Source organism: Leptodactylus fuscus, chromosome 6, assembly GCF_031893055.1.
Source record: "Leptodactylus fuscus isolate aLepFus1 chromosome 6, aLepFus1.hap2, whole genome shotgun sequence".
Taxonomy (NCBI): domain Eukaryota; kingdom Metazoa; phylum Chordata; class Amphibia; order Anura; family Leptodactylidae; genus Leptodactylus; species Leptodactylus fuscus.
The window spans coordinates 155,985,897-156,011,010 of record NC_134270.1 but is presented as its reverse complement, the minus strand read 5'-3'; the positions used below and the strand labels follow the sequence as shown (position 1 = coordinate 156,011,010).

At 45.2% G+C, this 25,114-nt stretch overlaps 1 protein-coding gene across 3 annotated transcripts in view; it reads right to left on the bottom strand.

Annotated features, from left to right (window-relative positions):
- The window catches only part of USP2 (ubiquitin specific peptidase 2), a 58,938-nt gene that overhangs the window by 18,952 nt on the left and 14,872 nt on the right, over nt 1–25,114 (bottom strand). Inside the window, exons 1-2 of one of the 3 annotated variants that reach the window (XM_075277718.1) lie at nt 21,672–21,879; nt 12,962–13,622 (exon numbers count right to left, since the gene is read on the bottom strand). In XM_075277718.1, coding sequence (XP_075133819.1) covers nt 12,962–13,582 — 621 coding nt within the window. In that variant the 5' untranslated portion in view covers nt 13,583–13,622; nt 21,672–21,879. Of the gene's footprint in view, nt 1–2,499; nt 2,651–12,961; nt 13,623–21,671; nt 21,880–25,114 lie in introns of those variants that run through there. The other 2 variants (XM_075277720.1, XM_075277721.1) reach the window with 2 other exon arrangements.

The window sequence follows — 25,114 nt, the reverse complement described above, 5'->3', positions numbered from 1 at the left end:
TTTTACCTTTTTTGTTCAAGAACACGCTTTTAGATATTTCTAATAATACATTTTATACTTATAGTCCTCGTGAAATCCGGTTATTGTTTACAAGACAATTGCTCGCCTATCACGGTGCTTGGGAGATATCAATTTCCCGATGAGATGTAGTAGCTCATTCCAAAATACCGCCCACAGCGCGTTACAACCTTTACGAGAGTACACTACTGAACATACTGCACTCTACGTTCTTGTAAAAAGACACTGGCATCGCAACTCGTGTTTATGGTTTATTAGAAAATGAATGTTTATTCTCGGTGTATGGGATCAGAGTTTATGGTGTTTCCTAAGGGATCGTTCACACAGAGCAAGAGGTGGCGGATTCTGACGCCGAATCCACCTCAAAATCCGTCCCCTCACAATAGAGGTTTATAGACCGTTAGTTTCCTTTTTCCGTGAGCGGTATGTTCCGGCGCACGGAAAAAAGAAGCGAGCTGCCCTTTCTTCAGGTGGATTTCGCGGCTGAGTCAGCCCCGGCGTCCGCCTCGCGACAGCACCCTCCAGACTAGGCGCATTCATTTAAGCCTACTCCGGAGGGGGAAGCCGCGACTGTCGGAAGCCGTGACAGTCATGGCAGGCACATTTTGGTCCAATTCTGATGCAGCTTCCCACCTCAGAATCAGGACCAAAATACACGTCCTGTGCCCCATGTGAACAAGGCCTTAGAGGTCATTTATTGGGACCCGATAAAGTCGGACATGCAGGACTTAGTGTCCGGCTAAAAACAAACAGTTTCCCCACGGACAGGCAATAGACGCACACGTGCGGTCACCTTTGCTAACCCATTCAAGTGAATAGGTTTTAAAACTGACCGCCGGGTTTCCATCCCCTGTCCAGTTTCCCCGGGGCAGAAGATGGACACCCGGTGGAATGCACTAACTGGACAACGAACACAAGTGTGAAAGGATCCTTATAAAAAAAAAATAAAAAATAAAATCACACACGCATTTTTTTTTTCCTTTAGCTGCAAGCTATACTAGGCAGTACAATAAAAAGGGAAATACCTACCCAGATAAGAACCTATGAAGTGTGTGCCAAATGTATGCTCAAAAACTTACAAGAATGTTGCTGTGTACATATGCCCCTAAAGTAATGTGAATGGAGCTTGAATGAAATTTTTCTTCAACCTCAGAGGGTTAATTCTGTCAGCTGATGGACAGACCGGTTCTGCTCCTGCACTTCCGAGTATCCCAGCCCCATTCATGATGGCGGAGCAGGAATAGACTGGTCATGGCAAGTACTGTAAAGTACCGAAGTTCAAACACTAAGAAAGGTCAAGGAGGTGATTAAGGAGAAAAAAAAAAAAAAATTAGTCTGCTAGTGTGTACAGTGCTCAGAATTCCTGGAATCACCAGATCAAGCCAGAAAAGGGTTCAGGTTCTGCAATGACCTATAGTCACAAATGCCGATGTCATTGTAATGCCGTCAGTACGTCCAACTCACTTCTATAGATCTCATTCTATCACTACATATAAAGTGCAGGAAAACTTGAAAAAAAACGCAACGGTTTTTGAAAATGCAGCTTTCTTGCAATGTGTGCATGGGATTAACCAGAATCCTATTCACTTTGCAGGTAATGTAAAATGCTGAATTTTCCCAACATGGTTCTTCAGCCTAAAGGAAAGGTATACCCATCTGCAGTATTACTGCTATACCGGGCTTACGCTAGCTTCACCTCTGCATTCAGATTTCCGTTCATGGAGTCTGCCTGGAGACCCCACGATCGGAAACCTAATCTGCTTAAAAAAGTGGTTACCCAAAAAAGGCAAATTCGGGGACAGAAACCCAAAGGGTGACAGGGTGCAGGTGTGATGCTAGCCTTAAAGGAGAGGGATCAAGGTACACTGGCAGCATATAGTACATGCCAACAAAGTCTGATCAGTGGGGATCAAAGCAACGTGACTGCGACTACAGCAAAGTGGAAGCGGTGACAGCGACCGCACACCACACTTTTTGTGTCCTGTTCGTTTCTTCTAGACATTGCATAGGTTGGTCAAGGATTATACCCACATAGCCTCCAAAGACACACTCTCCTGCTATAGTATATCGTTAAATAAATATGAATTATATAATGTATGCATGTAATAATAGACCAGGGAGGGTGTCCTGCACCTCATCAGGTATATCCATATACAATATAATGTAATATGCATGTAATAATAGACCAGGGAGGGCGTCCTGCACCTCTCCAGGTATATCCATATACAATATAATGTAATATGTATGTAATAATAGACATAATATAATATTCATGTACAGACTCAGTACCTCAGCAGGCAGATCTATGTACTATACCCTATATAATGCATGCTACAATAGCCCTGGCCAGGCTTGCACTCACTATACAGGACAGGTGTCTGCTACCTGTGGCACTCCTGGCTGTTGTAGTTTGGCAGTGCCAGGTTGCAGACCTTTGTCCTATAGTCCTGTGAATGGCAGGTGCACCCCGATCCCTCTCACCTTGGTCCTGTGCAGCATGAAGTCCAGCAGGCTGTGTATGACCACTGCGCCAGGGACCTGCGGCTGCTGCCGGCTGCGGGAGCCCAGACCGGTCATTGTGATGGTGTATAAGGAAGGCATAGAGGAATGTCCCTAGTGCACAACACACACGGTGCGGTGACCTCCACGAATCGCGGCTGTGAGGGGCAGGCAGCAGTACTTGAGGCTCCTGGAAGCCGCTCAGGCCCCGCCCCCTCTAGAAGCCGCTCAGGCCACGCCCCCTCTGGTAGCCGCTCAGGCCACGCCCCCTCTGACAGCTGCTCAGGTCACGCCCCCCTCTGGCAGCCGCTCAGGCCACGCCCTCTCCGTCATCACTCCAGGATCGCCGGCCGGTGGAATGTGACGAGAGTCTGCTGCTGACGTCAGAGGGCGGGAAAACCTGCGAGCGCTGAGGAATGAGAGCCGCCCCCTCAGGGACATGTGTACACGGAGTACATGTTACATGACACATGTCACACACATGTAGCGCCGGTATCAGGGCTCACAGTGACAGCGGGGACATGTTACATCACACAGGTTATATCAGTGATCTGTAGCCACAAGTATCGGGGCACAGTTACCTCATGACAGACATCGCACTTATGGCGCCAAATTCTTTTACGTAGTTTAGGTCGAACGATAAAGCCGTATACAGCGATGCATAAAGATTCCTGTACCCGTTAGATACAACCGAACGATCTGAGGTGAACTTAACTGACCGCCACTAATTATTATGTCCCCACACAGTATAATGCCCTATAGTGGCCCCCACACAGTATAATGCCCTATAGTGGCCCCCACACAGTATAATGCCCTATAGTGGCCCCCACACAGTATAATGCCCTATAGTGGCCCCCACACAGTATAATGCCCTATAGTGGCCCCCACACAGTATAATGCCCTATAGTGGCCCCCACACAGTATAATGCCCTATAGTGGCCCCCACACAGTATAATGCCCTATAGTGGCCCCCACACAGTATAATGCCCTATAGTGGCCCCCACACAGTATAATGCCCTATAGTGGCCCCCACACAGTATAATGCCCTATAGTGGCCCCCACACAGTATAATGCCCTATAGTGGCCCCCACACAGTATAATGCCCTATAGTGGCCCCCACACAGTATAATGCCCTATAGTGGCCCCCACACAGTATAATGCCCTATAGTGGCCCCCACACAGTATAATGCCCTATAGTGGCCCCTCCACACAGTATAATGCCCTATAGTGGCCCCTCCACACAGTATAATGCCCTATAGTGGCCCCTCCACACAGTATACATGAGTCCCCCTTTGACAACAATAACAAAGGATTAAGTCCCGCCCTTCCTATTTCCGGTCGAAGATCTCTTTCCGGTTTTGAGAGTTTGCCATGTCTAGCAGGGGTATAGGCATACTGTTTCGTGGTTACGACGAGCCTGCTGCAGAACCTCATTTGCTAAATGCTATACAGTATATATATTTATTTGCCGAATGCTATATATATGTATAGCATTCGGCAAATGAACACTGATTCTGCAGCAGGCACGTCCTTGCCACGGGCAGGCAAGAGTTTTTCTCATTGGAATGAATAGTCCGATGTTAGACTCCGCCTCCTCAGACGAGCCTCTGGCAGAACCAGCGTTGATTGGCCAAATCACTGGCAACTGGCCAATCAACGCTGGTCTATTCATTTCAATGAGAAAAAGTCAACTGGTAACAGCATACTTACCTGCTCGTAGCAAGGACGAGCCTGCTACACAATCAGCCTTCATTTGCCGAATGCTATACACTGTATAGCATTCAGAAAATGAGGTTCTGCAGCAGGCTCGTCGTAACCCGAGGACCATACCCTGAAGTACATACCCAGCCCTGGTTAATTCACTAAGGAACAGGAAGTCTTCTTGCCGCCCTTCCATTGCGCATGTGCCAACCGGAAGTTCGCAGGGGGACTCATGTATAATGCCCTATAGTGGCCCCCACACAGTATAATGCCCTATAGTGGCCCCCACACAGTATAATGCCCTGTAGTGACCCACACACAGTATAATGCCCCTTTGGCCCCATACAATATAATTCCCCTCAGTGACTCATCAAACAGTCAAATGCTCCTGCAGTGGCATTGTCCCCCTGTGGCCTCTCAGATATTAATCTGTCTCTCCCAGTGGCCCTTCATGGTATAATGTGTCTCTCCACTTGTCCCCACAGTTTCATGTCCCCCCCTTAGTTTCCCCCACAGCTTCATGTCCCCTTCTCCAACTCCCATAGAAGTAAATAGGACTTATGGAAATACTTGCACCTGCCCGCGACTTCATCTGCGGGTTGGAGTTGGCCCTGAGCCGCTGATATTTAGGCAATCGCTGTTGGTTATGATCCGCCGTGTGCTGCCACGTCCACTCCATTTGCTCCTCGCCTGTCCCCGCGGGCTCTTTATCTACTGGCTGCTCTTGGCTCCCCGCAGCCACACTCGTTCCCCGCGCTCATGCCCCTTCCCGACCCCCCTTTCTCTTTCATGGCCCCAGCCACACCCCCGCGGCACCCCCTGCACTCCATTCTTTCCGTGCCCCCGCAGCGCCCTGGGTCAACCTCCCCACCCCCCTTTTCCTGCAGGACCCCCTCCTATGGCCCCCACCTGTCGAGCACCCTCGGCACCCAACCCCCCCTCTTTAGCAGGGACCCCTCCGCAAAATCCCCTAACGCCCCTGCCGTCACATGCACTGTCCCGCTGCCGAATGACACAGCGAACTCAGCAGAGCTAAGCTGGAGGGTCGGGAAGACACAAGACCAGTAAGTTGAGTGCGGCATCGGGGAATGTCGTGGGCTGCTGAGGACTTCTGGCGCTGCGGCCTAGGCTACAGCCGCCAAGTGTTGGCGTCCTGGAAGATGTTCTGTATGTCGGCAATGTGCGCATACTCCTGCAAATACAGTGTCGTTGCTGTGGCTGGCCGGGCAGTGTCTCAGAACCTGATTGCTCTGGTGATCGGCAAAGATGCCGGGTCCGGAGCGTGGAAGAGGTAGGCCGCTGGAGTAACCTTAACGTGAGCGGGGAAGTGTGAAAGTATATGTAAATGTTATTGCCTGGGGTTAGGGGCTAGCCCGAGGCAGCAATAGGGAGTTTGTGGCTTTTTATGCTAAGAAGTGTGTGGGATTGCAGAGCTGCTGCTATGAGTTCTGGTTTTCTGTGGCTCCTGGCAAGAACATATGTCCGTGATTGTTCTGAAAAGTAGCCTATCTTTCCATCCTGCCTATGAACTATGTTTGTGGAAAATTTCACGCAAATTGGTTGAGTGGTTTTTGCGTGATTAGTAGTACTATAGCCCAACAAGCTATGCCGTTTCCGCAACTTCCACAGGTATTAAACAGCACAAACTATATAAATTTGGTATTGCTGTGATAAAAGGAACGTCATTCTTACTGCACAGTGAACATCAGAAAAACAAAACCCTAAATTGACTATTTATACATGGAAGACACTACTAGTAATGGTTTCCCTGCTAATTATTCCTAAATATCATCTATTTCTATTACTACAAACCTCATTCTCCTCATTGGCTAAAAATACTTCTCAAAAATGATAACAGGAGTATTTTTACTTTTCCCGGAAAAACAATGTGGAGTGATCTTCTGCAGAGATTGTTCAGCAATGGTGTTGACCTCCAAATTCCTCGGATTTCATCGGATCCAGCATTGTGGGATGAGTCGAAAAACAAGTTTGTTCTATGGAGGCCAAACCTTACCATATACCAACCGGGCTTACAGAATCTGCAGCTAAAGTCTTGATACCAGATTGTACAGGACACCTTCGGAGGTCATGTAGAGTCCATGCCTCAGTCAGTCCAAGCTGGTTAGGTGGCATGAGTAAAGCCTGAAAAAAACGCCACAATTTGCCGCCGCAGGAAAAATTGCGGCATTATACAGTACTTAGAAATTGGATGGGATTCATGTGAATCCCATCCCCAATTTGCGCAAAAAAATCGCAGCGTGAACATTCTGTGATTTCCAAAACCACTGCGGTTTTGAAAATCGCAGCATGTCAATTTTATCTACGGAAATGCCGGCGGCTTTCCCATAGATATAATGGTAAGAGAAAGTCTGCAGAGGGAAACTCCCTGAACTTTCTCTTCAAAGCGCTGGGGGAAGAACCACAATGCGTTCACGCCGCGGTTCTTCCTGGGGCGCTTTAGAGCTGCGTTTCCAGCCCGTGGGGCCTCAGCCTAAGGGGCTCGCCTTCTCTTCTTAGCCTTATCCTGCTGGATGAATAGCAATCTCCAGAGCTAATCTCAGCTGAGCCAATAGGCAGCACTATGGAGTCGATATGACAAAACCACGACTCCTTTATTTTTAGTCCCATTGTGACTCCTTCATAAATGGCTGACTCCCATGGTCAATCAAAACCAGCAAAGCTGCTCTAACTCAGCAATCAAGCCAGTAATTGAATTGCTATGAAAGTACATATATGACAATATACATCTAATTATACAATGCCAATAATTGTAGAATATATAATAATTTATCATTTTATTCCGAACCCAAGGTCATATTCAGTCATTTTTTTTCTAACTGTATCCAGTAACTGGCCCTGACTAGAAATGAGGGAACCTCACTAGACTTGTTTCGATGAATATTCGTCAGGTTTGACCGGTCAGTTTTTCAGGCGGAACTTGTTTGGCATGAAATAGAAGTGCTATCAATATACTTGACCCCGGAGTATAATAAGTGGAGGTCCAGAGGAGGTGAGTAAAAATAAAAAGGAGTTATACCCTCCTTTCCTCACCGCATCCTTGCAGTCCACAGTTTATTCTTCTTGCCTGTACTGATGTCATGCTGAAGCCTGTGACTGGGCCTCAGTGGTCACATGGAGCACGCTGACGTCATGATGCTGGATCATAGCACCGTGATGCTAGTGCGGCCCATGTGATCACTGAGGCCCAATCACAGGCTTCAGCATTGACCCGGGGCCACGTGACATCAAGCCATTCGCTGGGCTTCCACTTTTTATAGTCTGGGGTCTTACGCCCAGAAGATTTGGTCGAAAGCCAAACTTGGAAAATACTGATCGAATACAGTTCTAACCAAATCAGTTCCCTTATCCCTAGCCCTAACTCTGACTCCACAGCCCTACTGGCCGGTGGACGGTCACATGTTGCTAGGACAGCTATGGTGGTGGCAAGAGGAACAAAAATGAGTCTTGGATCATGTCTCTTTATAGAGAGTGCTTCATTGTTTTATAGCTCAATGAATGAACTGGCCAACCCCTCCAACATGTAGAAGCGAAGCGCCCGGACTGTGGTGCAGAATTATACGAAGGACAACCTTCATCCTTCACATGTCTTTATGTAATGAGTTCACGGAACGGAAACAAGAAGTATCTGTATAGAGTGGCCCCTTGGGTTATAACAGCCTTAGGATACACAATTTTATTATACAATGGCCTTTCTTGCAACACTGTAACATTAAACCACATTCAACATTCATTGTAACAAACACTGACTTGTTGATCTGTGGCACGTGTGATTATATACTGTATACAGTATGTGTGGTCTATACAAAGAACTGACACTATTTATTCTTTTCAGAGACCTCACAAAGGACGAGGGGACATTCATCACATGTGGAGGAAAGACGACCAAGAAATCGTTTGAGGAAAGGGATCTCTACGGTCAGAGAAATCTAAGAGGTAATAATGGCAGATACTGTATCAGCATTTAGGAAAGGCCTAGATGCATTTCTAATGACAAACGGTATTGAGAATTATAATTAGTCTGTTAATGAAAGACGTATAATTGATGGTAAATGCTTGAACCTGATGGACCTGTGTTGTTTTCAGCCAACCATATAACATATTAAGGTCAGGTTCACACGGGGTTTTTGGTCCGGAACCTGAGGCGGAGGCTGCATCAGGTTCCGGTCCAAAATATGGGTAGCTGTGATTGGATGCTGGTGCAGTGCATCCAGTTGAGTACTCTGCAAATTAATGGACCTAGTCGGGAGGAGGGAGTGTCGCGAGGCGATTCCGCCTGAAGAATGAGCACTTCCGTTCTTTTTTCTGGGAGTCGGAAACAAACCGCTCCCAGAAAGAAGAACTGACCGGCTCCCATTGATTTCAAAATACCCTGTGTGAACTTAGCCAAAGTGAGTTACAGTTCAGTTGTCCTTTCTGACTTTTAGGTGGGTTTACGTGTCTGAGACTCCAACCATTTGTGTGTTGGATTTCCCAGTCTTTATATACTATGTAAGGAGACGGACTCCTAGCATTATACAGTAGTTATCCACGATGCTAGGAGTCCCTGTTTCTCCTCTACATTCAGTCCCATATTGTAATCACTATAGGGCAGTATTTCGCGGGGAGGAAGGGACTTCTAGCATCATGGATAACTGTAATGATAGGAGTACATCTGCTGACATAGTGTACAGACTGGTATATCTAGTGCACACATGGACTGAGTCAGACATCTGAGGGAAACCACACAGACCCCATTATAGTCTATGGCAGGGGTCTCAAACTCAACTCAGCATGTGGGCCGCAGAGCAAGATCCCAGCCAGTCGGCGGGCCGCACTAGGTCTACAAACAATTGCTGGAGCTCTAGAAAAGGGCACCAGCATAACAATAGTGTGGGACATTATCTATATAGGGTGGGTGCACTACAACTCCCAGCAGCTCTAGGGCATCTGGAGCTGCTGGGAGTTGTAGTAATTGAAAGATTTGGGGGCAAAATAGGGGACAATAAAAGCAGTTTTTTGGGGTTTGTAAAATTGGCACTTACCTTGTCACTGCAGGTCTGGCCTCCGCTGCTAAAATCCAGCCGCCGCGCTCAGCGTCAGGACATCAATGACGCATGAGGAAAAGGGCCCAAGGTCCGGGACATTCTCCCGCCGCTGCGCTACAGCCGGCCATTTTTATGTAGCGTAGCGGCGGTCACCACTAAATGGAACATACTAGGCTTGGCGTGGATTAGCCCGCGAGTTTGAGACCCCTGGTCTATGGGGTCTGCAGGTTTCCTAAGGTAACCGCTTTTTTATGCAGATAAGTTTCCATTAGTGGTGTCGCCAAGTGGAACCCAAGAACGGAACCTGAACCTAGATGTGAACTGGGCCTTAGTTTTGTGCTTATTTTCCTTGTTTCTATTTCTCATTTACATGAACGTTTTGGGGTCATACAACCCATTAGTAGTTTTTGTCCCATTTTCTTCTTTCTTAAAATGCAATTTCAGATTGCGGTGGTTGTCCTTTAAGTTGAGGGGCCACTGCCTATAATAAAACTGAATTGTTTATTAGTATAGTGACAGCGCTATACTGTATGCAGGTATTGCCTCATTGTCCCTACTAGTACTATAATAGCTTGTAAGACTGAAAAAAAGACATCCAGCCAGTTCAGCCTGTTCTACCACAATGCTGACCCAATAAACTCGTTTTCTTCACCTTAAGGAAAAATTCCTTCTTGATTCCAAATACGGCAATCTAAATAAATCCCTGAATTATAAAACACTATCGCAACTCTGCACTTCCTTTTGAGATCAGGCAGAAAACTTTATTCAATGTGACAGAAAAGCTTTATTTAATGTATTTGTTCAGGGGTCCTCAAACTGCGGCCCGAGGGCCACATGCGGCCCGCCAAGCACTTCTGTCAGGCCCAGCCGACAACGCCGGCAGGCGTGCATTTATAGTGAAGTTCCTGGGGAGCTCAGGCCATGCCATGGAGCGCACTTCACTCTACCTATTGGGGGGCACCGCTCCCGATGTCTGTGCGATTTGCTCTGCCTCCGGCCCACTATTTAAAAAGTTTGAGGACCCCTGTATTTGTTTAATCTTTACAATTTCTATCTATTGACGTGTCTCTGGTTACAATCAAGTATTTCTGCACCCACTCGTTTTCTTACTTTATTACTTAACATATCATGCCTTGGTGACTTGATAGAAGTCTCATGATTTATTTGGTAATCACAATATATGTCACTACTTAAAACACTGCCACAACATGCATTGCTGTAAATTATTATGCTTTTAGGTCTCCTAAGATCCCATAGTATAATAGGCATACCCTAAGGAGGTGAAAAAAAAGTTTTAAAAAAAATCATTCATACTCTCCTTCTCCTCCTTTACCTCATTGGGCCTTTTGCGGTATCCGGTGTCCGGGGTCACTACTGAGGCTTGTGATTAAGCTACAGTGGTCACATGGGCACACCAATGTCATGACACTCAGCATTTCAATGTGATCACTGAGGCCCAATCAGAGGCCTCAACAGTGACCCCAGATACATGACGTCACCAAGGAGACAGAGAGAGAGCCCCAGACGCCACAAGGAGGCCCAAAACAGATGAGGGAAGGTGAATTTAAATGTTTTTTCTTTTTTACATCTGCCCCGGTCCTCCACCTGTTATACTTTGGCCTCATTCACACGGGGCATGGGACCGCTTATTTTGGTCCTGATTCTGAAGCGGGAAGCCGCATCAGAATTGGACCAAAATGCGCCTGTCGCGACTGTCACTACTTCCGACAGTCGCGGCTTCTCACTCTGGAGTAGACCCAAATGAATGGGCCTAGTCCGGAAGGTGCTGTCACGAGGCAGACGCCGGGGCTGACTCACCTGCGCAATCTGCCTGAAGAAAGGGCAGCTCGCTTCTTTTTACCGTGAGCCAGAACATGCCGCTCATGGAAAAAAGGAAGCTAGCGGTTTACATAGACCTCTATTGTGAGGGGGCGGATTCTGAGGTGGATTCGGCGTGACAATCCGCCCCCTCTTGCCCCGTGTGAACACGCCCTTTGGGGTCTGAGAAGATCTGAGAATAATAATTTCACTTCTGCTTCTGTCTGTACAAGTTGGACTTCTGGTAACTCGGAATTACAAGGCCTGTATGTAATGTAAAGTTTGGAGAAAAAATAGGTGTAATGTAGAAGGGTCCATGGTCTTTATGGGGGTTATTAGTAGGACAGTTCATCAAAGAAGAGAACAAGCGGCTGACCACTATTCCTCTGGACCTCTGTAGTAGTGGCTTATTTGCCTTGAGAAAAAAAAGTAGAGGCCATATCAAACTCCAACTACCTTATTCTTCTTACTCCCTTCAACTGTCATTGGGGAAGAGTCTGGACTATTGCTGGGTGAACCTTGCAAGACCAGTTTCCCTGAAAATTCAAGAGTTCGCCTGGCAGTTTTATTTCTGGACCTAAGGGCCATGACCCACATGCCCACTGAGGCCTTAACACAGGGCTTAGTAGTTTCCTAAGGGTATGTTCAGGTATGTTGTTTGCAAGCTGAAAAAATCTGCTTCAGCAATTAGGAAATGCTTTTTTGACGCTTTTTTACCTGACGCATTTTTTGAGGCGCTTTTAGTTTTTCACTCCAGCACAGTGTATGGACTGGCAGGCTTCTCTTTGAAAAACACTAGCAGTTTTTGAAGCGATTTTTGCGTCACGGTTTTTCCACCTCCCATTGACTTCAATAGGTTTTTCCAGGCGGAATTCGCCTGAAGATAGGTCATGTTGCTTTTTTTTCCCGCTACCGGATTGAAATGAATGGAAGACGTTTATACAGGCGGATTTTGAGGCGGATTTCGCTTCAAAATCCTCCTGCAAAAAACTCTGTGTGAACAGACCCTAAGGTCATTGACGTCATTCTGGAGACCAGAAGAGGACACCCAGGATCATCAAATGCCACGACAGAGCACAGAAGAGGTGAGTAAGACTTTGTTATGTTTATTCACCTCCCTCGGGCCTTCTTTATTATACTCTTCAGACCCCAGAGTAGTGGGTAGTGGATGGCCAACTCCAAATTTCTGGAAAACTTTTAACATATTACGAACCGGTTTGCCCATCTCTAGTCTGAACACCCCCGTACAACTTAGATAGTCAGCTGATTCTATTGAAATTGGCAGGTTTGGCCATCTTTAGAGATGCAAAACTGGTGGCCAAGGCAGCTGTCTTTCTTAAAGAGGACCTTTCATGACTTTGGGCACAGGCAGTTCTATATACTGCTGGAAAGCAGACAGTGCGCTAAATTCAGCGCACTGTCAGCTTTCCCGATCTGTGCCCCAGGTAAAGAGCTATCGGTGCCGGTACCGTAGCTCTTCACAGTCAGTCAGGTACGTCCTTCTCCACAGCAGCGCCTATAGCGCTGTACAGTGTGAGCGGGGAGGAACGCCTCCTCCCTCTGCTCACAGTGCTCGTCCATAGACAAATATTATCAGGAGGGGAGGGGGCACATTTTTAACGGATAGGGGTTGTATTCTTGTACACTCACTGTTCAGACTGTGTAAAGCCCAGATATCAATATATTAATACATTTCAAGGATTTGCTGCAATGCATAATCTGTAAAGCGGATCCTAACTACCTTTTGCCATTTAGAATAGTGAAATATGTTATATGGCAAGGGAACCTTTGGGGATCCCTCCGGGTCCAGGGCCCAGACGCATCCTCTACACCCCCTATAGCTATGCCATTTGAACAAACCAATATGAAATACCACCTACCGACATCTCTTTACTGTTGGATCCTTCGTTCTTGTCATATGAGTATGTGAACCGTGACGTAGACTTGACAGGCTCTGGTGCAGATAGTCCATATCCATTAGTGGAGCCTCCTTTCTTTCTATAGACATCACCAAACTCACTGTGGTTGGAAGTACGGGAAGTCCGAGAAGTAGTATCCAAATCGTGGCGTGATCGCGTTAATCCTGGACTATGAGGGTAATAAGTATCTGACGTACGTAGTTCTGAGAATCCAAGGGACAGGTCTGTATGACTGGATGACTTTTTCCGAGACAGTGAGGTGATGGGGGATGACTGAAAGGTAGAATAACTGCTGTTGTAGCCATAGGAATATGCACTTGGTGTATATTTAGATGGGGAGCGTGCTAAGATGTCCGTCCTTTTTGTGGATGAATCCAGGGGTGGAAGGCTTCTGTCAAGATCTCCGTAAGAACGAAGAGGAGTACTGGTGTAATAGGAGCTGTGCACATTGGTCTTATAAGGCAGTTTATTTCTGTCACTGTATGAAGAGCTATGGTTGGAAGCGTATGAACCATATCCAACATAACTTTTGGAGTAGTCTGTGTCTGTATATCTCTTGAGGGTAGAAGATAAGTGAGACATACTGGAAGTGAATGGGTGCAACGTAAATTCCCAGCTTGGCCTGTAAGAAGAGGAAAAGGAAGATTACGAAGTGATATAGCAATAAGCAACCGCAATATTACTTGTTTTATTTGCATTTGTTTGTAAAAGATCCTTACAGAATATTTCAAGGAACCTTTAAGTTCTTGTGTCTCAGAATGTAACATAAAACGTCTACGTTTGACCTCATAGGCTATAAACTAGGATGGAAGCTTTGGTCTGTTTGACACATCCCTAATAGCCAAATAAGCATCCAGTCACTGATACCAGCTCATGTTTTACAGATTCCGTCAGGCACGTCTCTTCCCTGATATGGGTGGGAGGATGATGAGAGAGTAGAGAGGAGGACTCTTTTTGTGCCTGGTGACAGATAAAAGCTTTCCCTTGAGACCCGTAAAGCTGACAATTGTCGCTGCCAGATAAGTTACTCTTGTCACAGAAACTGAAGGCAGGCGACATTCTTACCACAAACAGCTGAACTTACAAATCAAATGTTGTCCTCAGAAACTGCATGGAAGGTCTTACCCCCGACAGTTATTCCTCCCAACACCCTCATACACATGTACACTTAGATCAACTTCTGCTAAAAACATCCCAAAATTAACGTAACACTGACTTCTTTACTGGTTCGAAGGACTAGAACAATGGTTACCCCAGTGCAGATATGAACGTAGCCTAAACCCATATTCGCATGAACTTTTCCCCTGTCCATGTGTTCGCCGGGAGAGGGACTTGTAGCATTATACTGTTATCATGATGGGACGGTATGTCACTGGGAGGCCAGGACTCCTACTATCATAGATAACCATACTGCTAGGAGTCCCAGCATAATGTTCAGATCAGTAAATCCAGCGCACACACGGATCACGTTTCACCCGTCGGTCAAGTCCGTGCAGGGTTGTACTGAATCTTTTCCAACAAGCCTATATATCAATTTTCTCAGCTTTACCTGCTCTATAACATGCCGTCTGCCGATTGAGCAGCATGTAACAAGTCTCCTTTAATAATTAATATTAATAATTATATTATTACTAGCCTCTGCCCCCGATTTCATCTACATGTTGTTGGCGTTGATGGTCTGCCTATATTCAGCAAATTGCTGCTGTCGATGGTCCGCCTGCTCTGGTGTTTCGGCACTTGTTAAGCTGTTCTGTTGCTGAACTCGTTCCTCGTAGCGTGCCTGTGATTGTTCCGGTATCTCAGCAGCTCGCTGGGATGCCATATAATGAGCCTATTGTTGGCGTTGATGAGCTCCTTGAGCTCCGTTTGAGGAGAACTCTGTGACTTCTGGCTACCTTCATAGCTCTCGTTGTTTTAGAATTTTGCGACAAATTAGATTTTCTTTAATTAGTTTTTCCCGGCATGTTTAAAACTGCCAATTTGGATTAAAGGGGTTTGTCAGCACTCTGCCTGGAGCAGATCAGATAATATTCAAATACATGTACACAATGGACTCAGTGTTATCTGTGTGTTTACATAGAGAGATAACAGACCTGGGACCTGAGATAAGCTGCTGCCAAGAGCAGTGTAATATTGTGTGTGAACATAAATTCATAACATTCGTGAAGCCATGTCATGTACCCGGATAAAAAGTAGCCTATGTGTTAATCCAGGTTACAATCTATCTATGTGCCAAATCTCATCCAAATCCGTCCAGCCGTTTTTGCGTGATCGAGTAACAAACACACAAACATCCAAACTTTCACATTTATAATATTAATAGGATATATTATATTTAACTAATTATTAAGAGGGGGTCACATACTATACTGTGTTTTTTTGTAGGTACAGAATTCCAAAATAAATTCTTGATAAATGACAGTCTGTAAACAGGAACATTGTTTTTACCCGTATCAAGTTTTTCATAGCAATAGAAAAGCTGAAATGCCATTTTCATGAGATTAGCTTCGGTATGAAGCACCAATCCTCTGTATTTATCTGATATCTTCTCAGAAATAACTGTTCTCTTCCATGTTACATTGTGAATGGTGCAGAATATTTCTTTAGAACTTCTCTGCATACGTTGAATCAGAGCTGTACGTTATTGATCTGGACTTATTTTATAGTACTTTGTCATCACTTTGCATACAGAGACCTAGTTGGCAAAAGAAACTAATGATTGAAAAATAAGGTCACAGGGTGTAGGAGGTGACATGAAGCCGTGAGTAAGTGAAGATTTAACTTCCCTAATTATGTATTACATAAGAACACCTCCCGGACTCCGAACAGGGCGAAGGAGTGAAATGTGTTAATGACATGCAATGGATCTGAATGAAGGGGGATTGTACGTGAAAAGGAGCAGTACAAGATCATCGGGGCAGATTTATTAAGACTGGAATATCATAACCCAGTCTTAATAAAATCCCCGACTTGTATATGGCACCATTGATTTGGGAGGAGGCTCCTGAATAGAGGAACTGGCATAGCTTTCCATTAAAACTGACACCAGAAAACCATCATGAGCAAATGTGTTTGGCTGAGATGTCCTTCCATGGCCCGACCTGCTCTCTACTTTTCTCTCTGCTGGTTTCAGTATAAAATTGGTGGAAACCGGTTTGACCCCATTATAGTCTATTAAGTCTGTAGGTAACCGCTTTTTAAGTGGACAGGGTCTCCTTTTTTTGGGGCCGCATGTGAACCTGAACGCTAATGTTAACCTAGCATGGTTTTATTTTTTTTAATTTAATGTAGATTGTGAGCCCCGTATAAGGATCACAATGTACATTTTTTTTTCCTATCAGAATGTCTTTGTAGAATGGGAGGAAATCCACGCAAACACGGGGAGAACATACAAACTCCTTACAGATGTTGTTCCTGGCAGGATTCGAACCCAGGACCCCAGTGCTGTAAGGCTGCAGTGCTAACTACTGAGCCACCGTGTTGCCCCCTAGCATGGTTTTATTTGTGCCGAAGCTCAGGTTCTAGGCTGGTTTAAACCCTGAGTCACTGGATCAGAACCAGCACCTGACCATTTAATGGCTCTGCCTCCTCCCATGTTCACTACTAGAGCTCTGCTATGAGGACTGGCTTTACCATTATAATGATCTAGTCTGCCATCCCCATAATACAAGTAACTAATAGTGAACATAGCAACTCTGGGGCCGGATGCTGGTTCTGATTGTTTGACTTGGAGTCGAAACCAGCCCAGAAACCACAGAGGAAGTGAGAATAGAAACTGGAGAACCCCTTTATTTTCTATAGTGGTTACTATGCCGCTATTGTGGCAGTTCCTAATGCAGTTTTTTTAAGCCAACTTAGAAACACATCCAAAAGACAGCTGTATCGGCATTTCTACACAGTCCAGTCATATTAATGTGACCACTGCCTACTTTTGACCTCAATGTTAAATAACCAATCGCAGAAGGCACGTGTCATCAGCCATCTGAGTGCACTCATCATTGTGAAAGGCACGATGGATCACCACAAGTATGCATCTATCCTTGCGGACCATGTTCACCCCTACTGCAAATTTGCAAATTGTTTTTCCTCAGGATGATGGCATCTACCAGCAGGACAATGTGACGTGTTATAAAGCTCGCAGTGTACGTGTGTAGTTCACGGAGCACCAGGATGAGTTTACCGTTCTCCCTTGGCCAGCAAATTCCCTGGATTGAACCCAATTGAAAATCTGTGGGACCACCTCGATCGGGTTGTTCGCGCCATGGATGCTCAACCGCGTAACCTAGCTCAGCTGGCCACGGCACTGGAGTCGGCATGGCTCAACATCCCAGTGACCATCACCACAACATCCCCTCTCTTCCTGTACGTCTCGCAGCGGTCCGTTCTGCCAAAGGTGGCTATTCTGGACAGGTGGTCACATTAATGTGACTGGACTTTGTATTATACTTTTTTGTCTTTCTACATCTATTCCTAGGTGCGGTGTAAAGAATCTACCACAAATATCGCCTGTATGAGCCCAGCCTAGGACAAGGCCACACGTGACAAACAAGCTGCAGAATTTACATGAGGGAACATCTGCCGCATGTTTCTCAGCAAGAAATCACACAAAATCAGGTAGTTTTTGCTGCAGTTCACCTGCAGGTTTCTCTGCATGACCACCACAGGAAATGCAGCGATTTTCTTACTGCAATAACGTAGAAGAAAATAAACGCTGTATTTTATAGTGCAAGCAAAGTGAATAATCCCATCCTAACACTGTAGAAAAAAAAAATGTAAATTTTACCTGCGGGTTTCCCTATATATTTAATTAGGGAAGAAAAAAAAACCTAGAGGCAATTGCAATGAAAAATGCTGCAAAAGAAAATACGTTGTAAACCTGGAATTTTAGCTGTGGAATCACGTTAATAAGGGAAGGTAGAAAATACAGAGAAAAACATCAAAAACTCGAAAATTTCTGTGGAAAGAAGCAATGCAATTTCATTGCATTTTGCTACGTAGGGCCTTAGGGAGAATAAACTATACAGTCACAATGACACATTGGTAAACATTCCTATAGGCCAGGAGGATACAGTATGACAAATTTAGAAGTCTTAATACTGAAAAGTAATTAAGAGAGGATCTTTCATGTCCTCAGGCACATACGGTTTTATATACCGACAGTGCGCTCAATTCAGCCCGTTATGTGCCCCGGGCTGGAGATATCTGTGCTGTTAGTTTCAGCACCGATCTCTGCCCACTGTCAGAAGGGTGTTCCTGACAGTCTAGTTGGGCTGTGAGGAACGTCCCCTCTGACAGTACTCGTCCATAGCCCTGTACTGTCAGAGGTGACGTTGATCGAGGGCACAGAACGGGAAAGCCGACAGTGCACTGAATTCAGAGCGCTGTTGGCCTTATAGCGGTATATAAAACCGCATGTGCCCGAGGACATGAAAGGTCCTCTTTGAGAATGTCTGGGGAACTTTCCAGTCATTGACACAAGACTCATCTAACACCCGGACTTATGAGCTTTTACGAGGATCCACTTTACACCCCCGTACCACAGCAGACTGACTCCACCTGACATCACGATTCTGCTCTTCTTACATACTGCTCAGTCCTCACTAACATAGTCACATGAGACACAAACCTCTCTAAAGATCAACACCCTCAACTAAAGCAATTATCATAGAACTAGAGCCCCGGAGATGTGAAACTGAAATATTTTTAGATGCAAATCTCTCCTTTCCTTTCTTTTTTGCAAATAAAGAGCGAGGGAAGGGAACAGTGAAGTGTTGTAAGGCCTTATCGTGAGTTCTAACTATAAAAATAACCTCACGTCTGAAGTTGCAGCTTGGTTGTGCAGTACGAACATTTTAGGATTCAAAGGAACTGACAAGAGATGAACTTGATCAGCAGAGCAAAGGGTTAATGGTGCTTTCTGGGTCACTTATAGTGTTCCAGCTATTTGTGTGCTTGCACCTGCAACATAGAACTGCAGTACTAAAAACAGCGGTGTGGAGGGGCATAGGGGGTGCAGAGATAGCAGTCACTATCGGGTCCTGCAGACTGATGGGACCCAAATGCCTCATTAGAGCATTATATAGTATTATACACAGCACATATACACAGCACATGATAACTGGGGGCCCTGTTACAGATCAGGGCCCAGGAGCTTCTAGTTACACCTCTGTCTCATGTTATCACTGCAAAGCTGCCCCTTTTTGTACTGAAACCCCCCAGGTGTGACGAGTTAACACCAATATCTCACGCCTCCCCCTCCCAGTATCACCCTCCCAGATTTCCAATCACCTGTTGTTTTATAGGATACTCGCACAGATGAGATGCTTGTCACTGGGTAAGGGTAATAACAATCGGAAGCACGCATTGCTCTATGAAATAGGAACAAGGGCAAGAAACCCTATAGCACAGAGGATAGCTTCAATGGGGTTGTCCCATGAACATAACCATGTTTAGATTTGTATACCAATAGAAATAAGATTTAATGATTTTTTTTCTAACCATCTAACAGGTGACATGTTTGTTTTGATCACTTACCAATGCATATCACCATGACTGCTGGAACTTTCTATGGTCTGGGACTTATTTTGGCCGGGTTATCTTCTCATACATGTTGTATACCTGCTTGATAATCTGTCCACAATAAGGACATCATGGACGGGTTTTTGACCAGTCTCAGACCATAGAAAGTTCCTGCGTTTATGGTTGTATCCATTGGCAACTGATCAAAACTACAGACTGTCATCATTAAGATGCTGCAGTGAAGCACAGCCTTTTTTTTACTCAAAATCCCCTGAAAACAGGTGTGTGAAGAGTTAATACCCATATCTCACTCCTTCCAATATCACCCTTAGGGCTAGTTCACACGGGGCACGGAATGGCGTATTTTGGTCCTGATTCTTGGTGCGGGAAGCCGCATCAGAATTGTACCAAAATGTACCTGCCGCGGCTTCCTGCTCCGGAGTAGGCTCAAATAAATGGGCCTAGTCCGGAGGGTTCTGTTACAAGGCAGACGCCGGGGCTGACTCAGCTGCGAAATCCACATGAACACGGAAAAAGAACGTTAGCGGACTACATAGACCATTATTTTGAGGGGGCGGATTCTGAGGTGGAGTCAGCGTCAGAATCCGCCCCCTCTTGCCCCGTGTGAATGAGCCCTAATGCACCTATTTTCAGCAACTGCAAAGTGGATAGAATTTGAGCGAATCCCTTGAAAAAAGCGCTGCGGGAAAAACTGCGGCAGAAACTTTTTGTGTTTTTTTTCCCAAAGTGCTTTTTACTGAAAGTTCTCAGACTTCTCCCCTGCAGACTTTCTCTTTCAGTTATACCTACCGTGAAAACGCCAGCTTATCTGTAAGTATAATTGACATGCTGCGATTTCCAAAAACCCAATGTTTTGTACATCGCTGTATTTCCGCTGTGGTTATTTTACTACAATGTGTGGCTGAGATTAGCCAGAATCCTGTTCACTTGCAGGTACTGTAAAACGCAGCAATTTTTGCAACGTGGGGCTTCAGCTTTAAAACAATGGACCCCGTTATAGTCAATGGGCTCCGCTTATAACTGCTGTTTTAGTGGTCCGTCTCTACCACAACTGACCCGAACAACGCGTGACGCTTCTGGGAACCTGCTGTAAGGGGTCATTCCCCACTAAGACATGTATGACAAACCTGTGAGTTGTGATATAGCTCTGTCTAACCATCCTTAGATTAAAAGAAGAAAAGAATCATTACCACATGTGAACACAGGCCAATGATCTGATGTCAGCGCTGAAGCCCAGTAAACAAACACCGGCACTAAGTATTAGAGAAGCAATATGGGGGGGAAGGGGGTTCAGAAGGAAACTAATAATTATTTTATTAAATTTTTTTGCCTTTGCCATCATTTTTACAGTTTTGGACAATCCCTTTAACCCGTAGAATTGACGAAAATTGCATCTTTTTTATCCACACGCATAATTTTGACATCATCGCAAGGTATTCAGACTTGAAACCGAGTATGTTGCGACACAGATAGTGGCTATATACTGTATTACATTTCCTGGCGTGCTTTCAAGCTGCCCTCCCTGTCCTGAACCTGATGCTTGTATAACCCCACACGTCCTGTACAAATAAGCTCACAAAGCTACAAATAGCATAAAGCACAGAAACTCCTAAATATACCAAGTGGGCGCACATATTTATTGGCCACAACAACAAAGGTCATGTGATACGATCGGCCGTGTCGATATAAACAATCTTAATCTATCTGCAAAGAAAGAGGATTGCTAAACATAACTTTACAGATGAAAAAGTTTTCGGGCCTGACATGCACTTAGTGCAGGGCTCCGGCCTAACAAGGGAAAAGCTTCATCCACAATACAAAGACCCTCACCCCCTTCCTCCGTGCTGCGGCAGGCCCTGTTTTCAGTGCCGTAGCTGGACCCTTTGTCCTACAGATGGACGTCTCTCGCTTTCCTTTCATCGCCCCTCTTTCCCTTTTGTGTCTGATGAACTTTTCCTCTAATCCTTTCTTAAGCGTTAGTTTTGCATCCTCGACTACTTTAGTACTACATTTCAGCCCTGTAAAAGTTTAGTAAGAGCTCCCACCGCCGATCGTAGCTTTTCCCCGTTATCGTCTGGATCTTTCTCTACGGTATTAGTTGCTAGTTCTCCTATAGATCTTTTATCTTTACCTCTGGACCGATGTCTTCGTAGAGTGGCTGCCTTCTTCAAGTTTCTCTTTGGATTTTAACGCATCCTTCAGATTTTCGATGAGTGCCTTTCGTGTGGATTCCTGAATTATTTTCGAGTCTTGAAAGGCTGTGTAGCATGTGCGTGTTAGTCTGTCTCCGTCTCCAGTCCTCTGCCTGTTTTCCTCCTCACTCCTGTAAGAGGAGCCGCTGTGTCTCACATGGCTGCTGAGTCCCTGTTACCTTGGGAATGACCCTGATTACAAACACTTTTCATGCTGCTCATTGAAAGAGCTGAAAGCACAGTGACTTACCCAAGTCTACCTAGTATTTACCCAGCCAAACAAGTACAGACCTGTCCTACAAATAAACAGGGGATCTGCTACACAGAAAGGACCTAGAGTCACATGGAATATCTCTTTACTATTGCACTAGATATTAAAGGGGCTCTATCATTGGGAAAAGTCATTTTTAACTAATCACATCCTTGCATAGCCTTTAGAAAGGCTATTCCACACCAACCTTTAGTATGTAGATTGCCTCAGTGGTTCTTAAATAAGTTCGTTTTTATTCATATGCTAATTAGACTGGTGCACGATACATCGTGCACCCCTTTGCTATTGTTTCCTATGGGAGGCTGCTGATAATGATGATGACTCAGCTTCCTGTTTGCTTCCCACACATAGAAGATAATAGGAGAGAGGAGGCTGCTGGGAACTTCCTGTGCTGGCTGGAAGCTCATTACCATATGAATAAATACAGACTTATTCAGAAACCACTGAGGCAATCTACATACTAAAGGTAGGTGTGGAATAGACTTTCTAAAGCCTATGCAAGGATGTGATTAGTTAAAAATGACTTTTACCAGTGATAGAGCCCCTTTAATGGTGAGATATATTTTCTCTGCAGAAAAATGCACTCAATTCCTGATGCTACCCATCACTTCATGTACCCATCCTTCCAAAACCTGAGACCATTTCCATAAAATGACCAACTGTTATATAAGAATGAATTGTACAGTATATGTTTACCAATACTTGTGCATTGTTTTCTTAGACCCGGTTCCCATCTAGGTTTGGGCCATTCCGTTCCTCTATCTGCATGAAATATATCCTGCAAGCAGCACCTTTCTCTCAGAATTTTTCGTGCGCAAACCACATGGACCCCATTATAGGTCATGCGGTCTGCGGGTTTCTTTAGGCTTACATTCGAGGGGGTCCCCAGATGGACTCCCCGACTGCAGATGTGAACCGGGACTTAGGGATTCTAACAGTGGCGTAACTAGGAATGGCGGGGCCCTGTGGCGAATTTTTGACATGGGCCCCCTCCCCTTGACCAACCAACCATTCCTGCATGCACTATTGGCCCCTGCACACAGTATTATGCCCCATAGTGGCCCTTGCACACAGTATTGCGCCCCATTGTAGCCCCTGCACTCAGTATTATGCCCCATAGTGGCCCCTGCAGACAGTATTATTCTCCATAGTGGCCCCTGCACACAGTATTATGCCCCATAGTGATCCCTGCCCACAGTATTATGCCCCATAGTGGCCCCTGCACACAGTATTATAACCCATAGTGGTTCCTGCACACAGTATTATGACCCATTGTGGACAAACATGAACAATTAATATACTCTGTGGTCTTTTCATACCCCAGAGTATAATAATCGGAGACCCAGGGGGGATAAAAACATAAAAAAACATTGTTACTTACCTCTTCCTGGCTCCGCTGCAATCTCCGCCACTATCGGCCATATGACGCATATGGACCCAGGCCCGGTCACGCAAGTAGGCCCGAAGCCTGCCCGGCGAGGTAAGTAACACTGTTTTTTTTTTTATGTTCCCTTAACTCTCCTGGGCCTCCGATCATTATACTCAAGGGTCCGAAAAGACCCCCAATTATAGTGCTTGTCACTTAACGATCCCGGCTCCTGCTAGGATCGGTAAGTAAGTAGGGTCTGTTACTGGCTGGAGAAACTCCAGCCGGTAACAGCCTATTAAGAAAAAAAAACTTGCGTAACTATCACTGCTACCCCGTTAGTTACACCCCTGGATTCTAACTACGGAAGGGTTTACATTAGGAATTATGATAGGCCTATCTGAAAAGATGTATCTATAGTTTGCTCTTGAAGCTGTACATCTAATATTTACCTTGTCAATCAGAGGAAGTAGGGAGGGGTGTAAGGCCTGCACATAGTATTGGGAGGCTTATCTTTTCACAGCAACCTCAAAGCCAACATTCCTCCAAACACAATATTTCCATATTGACAAAAACTCTATTATCTTTGTAGTGCCTATATTCACAAGGGGAAAACTCTGCTAGGCTGAGCCCCCAGGTGGCGTAAATGCGTTTTTTGTTGTTGCAGGTTTTGCTGCCGTTCTTTGAGCCAAAGTCAGGAGAAGATTGAGCAGAAGGTAGAAGTATAAGAACTTCCTATATATTTGCCATTCCTTTTGTAGTCATTCTTGGCTTGGACTCAAAAAAACACTGCCATATCTGGAACAAAAAAAAAAATCTGTGTTTCTGCAATGTGGGGCCTCAGCCTGACCCTGGGTTGATATTTTGGGTTCCAGTGACAGACTTCCCTTAAAGAGTCGATCAGGTGAATGGCATATTTGTATGATGTTTTCCCACAAATCTGTCCTGTGTGTATTCAGGCTTTTTGCACACATATCCTACTGCTTCACTATGTGCAAAAACCTTACTGTACTAGTATTTTTTTTATTTGAAGAAGTAAATGATTAAAATTCCACAATGGTTTACTGTGTAAACAGCATTGAAAAAACTGCAATGTAATGCATATATGCAGCTAAAGGAAAAATAATTAACAGGCTCACTTTCACAGAAACCCTCGACATAGTCACATGCTCCCGTGACAGGAACAGATCCTTTCAATATTGTCCATTGGAATTCAGTTTTTTCTTGCATACACTTGACCACGAGACATTGAGACATCTTATCTGGTGTCTAATCATGCCCTCCTAAATCCTTTTAAGACTTGTTGATCATTGTGTGACATATGCATGAAACGCGTTGCGACATTTTCAAGTGTGCAGAAGGGTTAGATATAGATGACAGTAAGTAACTGCTAAGGCTGTGTTCACACATGTGTCAGAGGCTCTTTCATTACGCCATATTGACAGGTAGAAGAATAGCACAACATGCAGAGCTGTTCTAGCCATCAAAAAGTGTGGTAATCGACAGACCCCGCTATACGACAATGGGGTCTGTAAGTCACTACTAGGGTGCATCATGTGAAGTAGCCACATCATAGTTTTCGTTTATGCCGATTTCGTCAGAGCCTAAATCTGGACATACACATTAGGTTTTCCTTGCCCATGGAAATGCTGAGAATGTTCAACTGTAATAGCTGTCGGCAGAATTTAGTTGGCCAAAAAGAAGAATGGTTGTGCTGAATAGTTTCGGCTTGGCGATCACTTTTG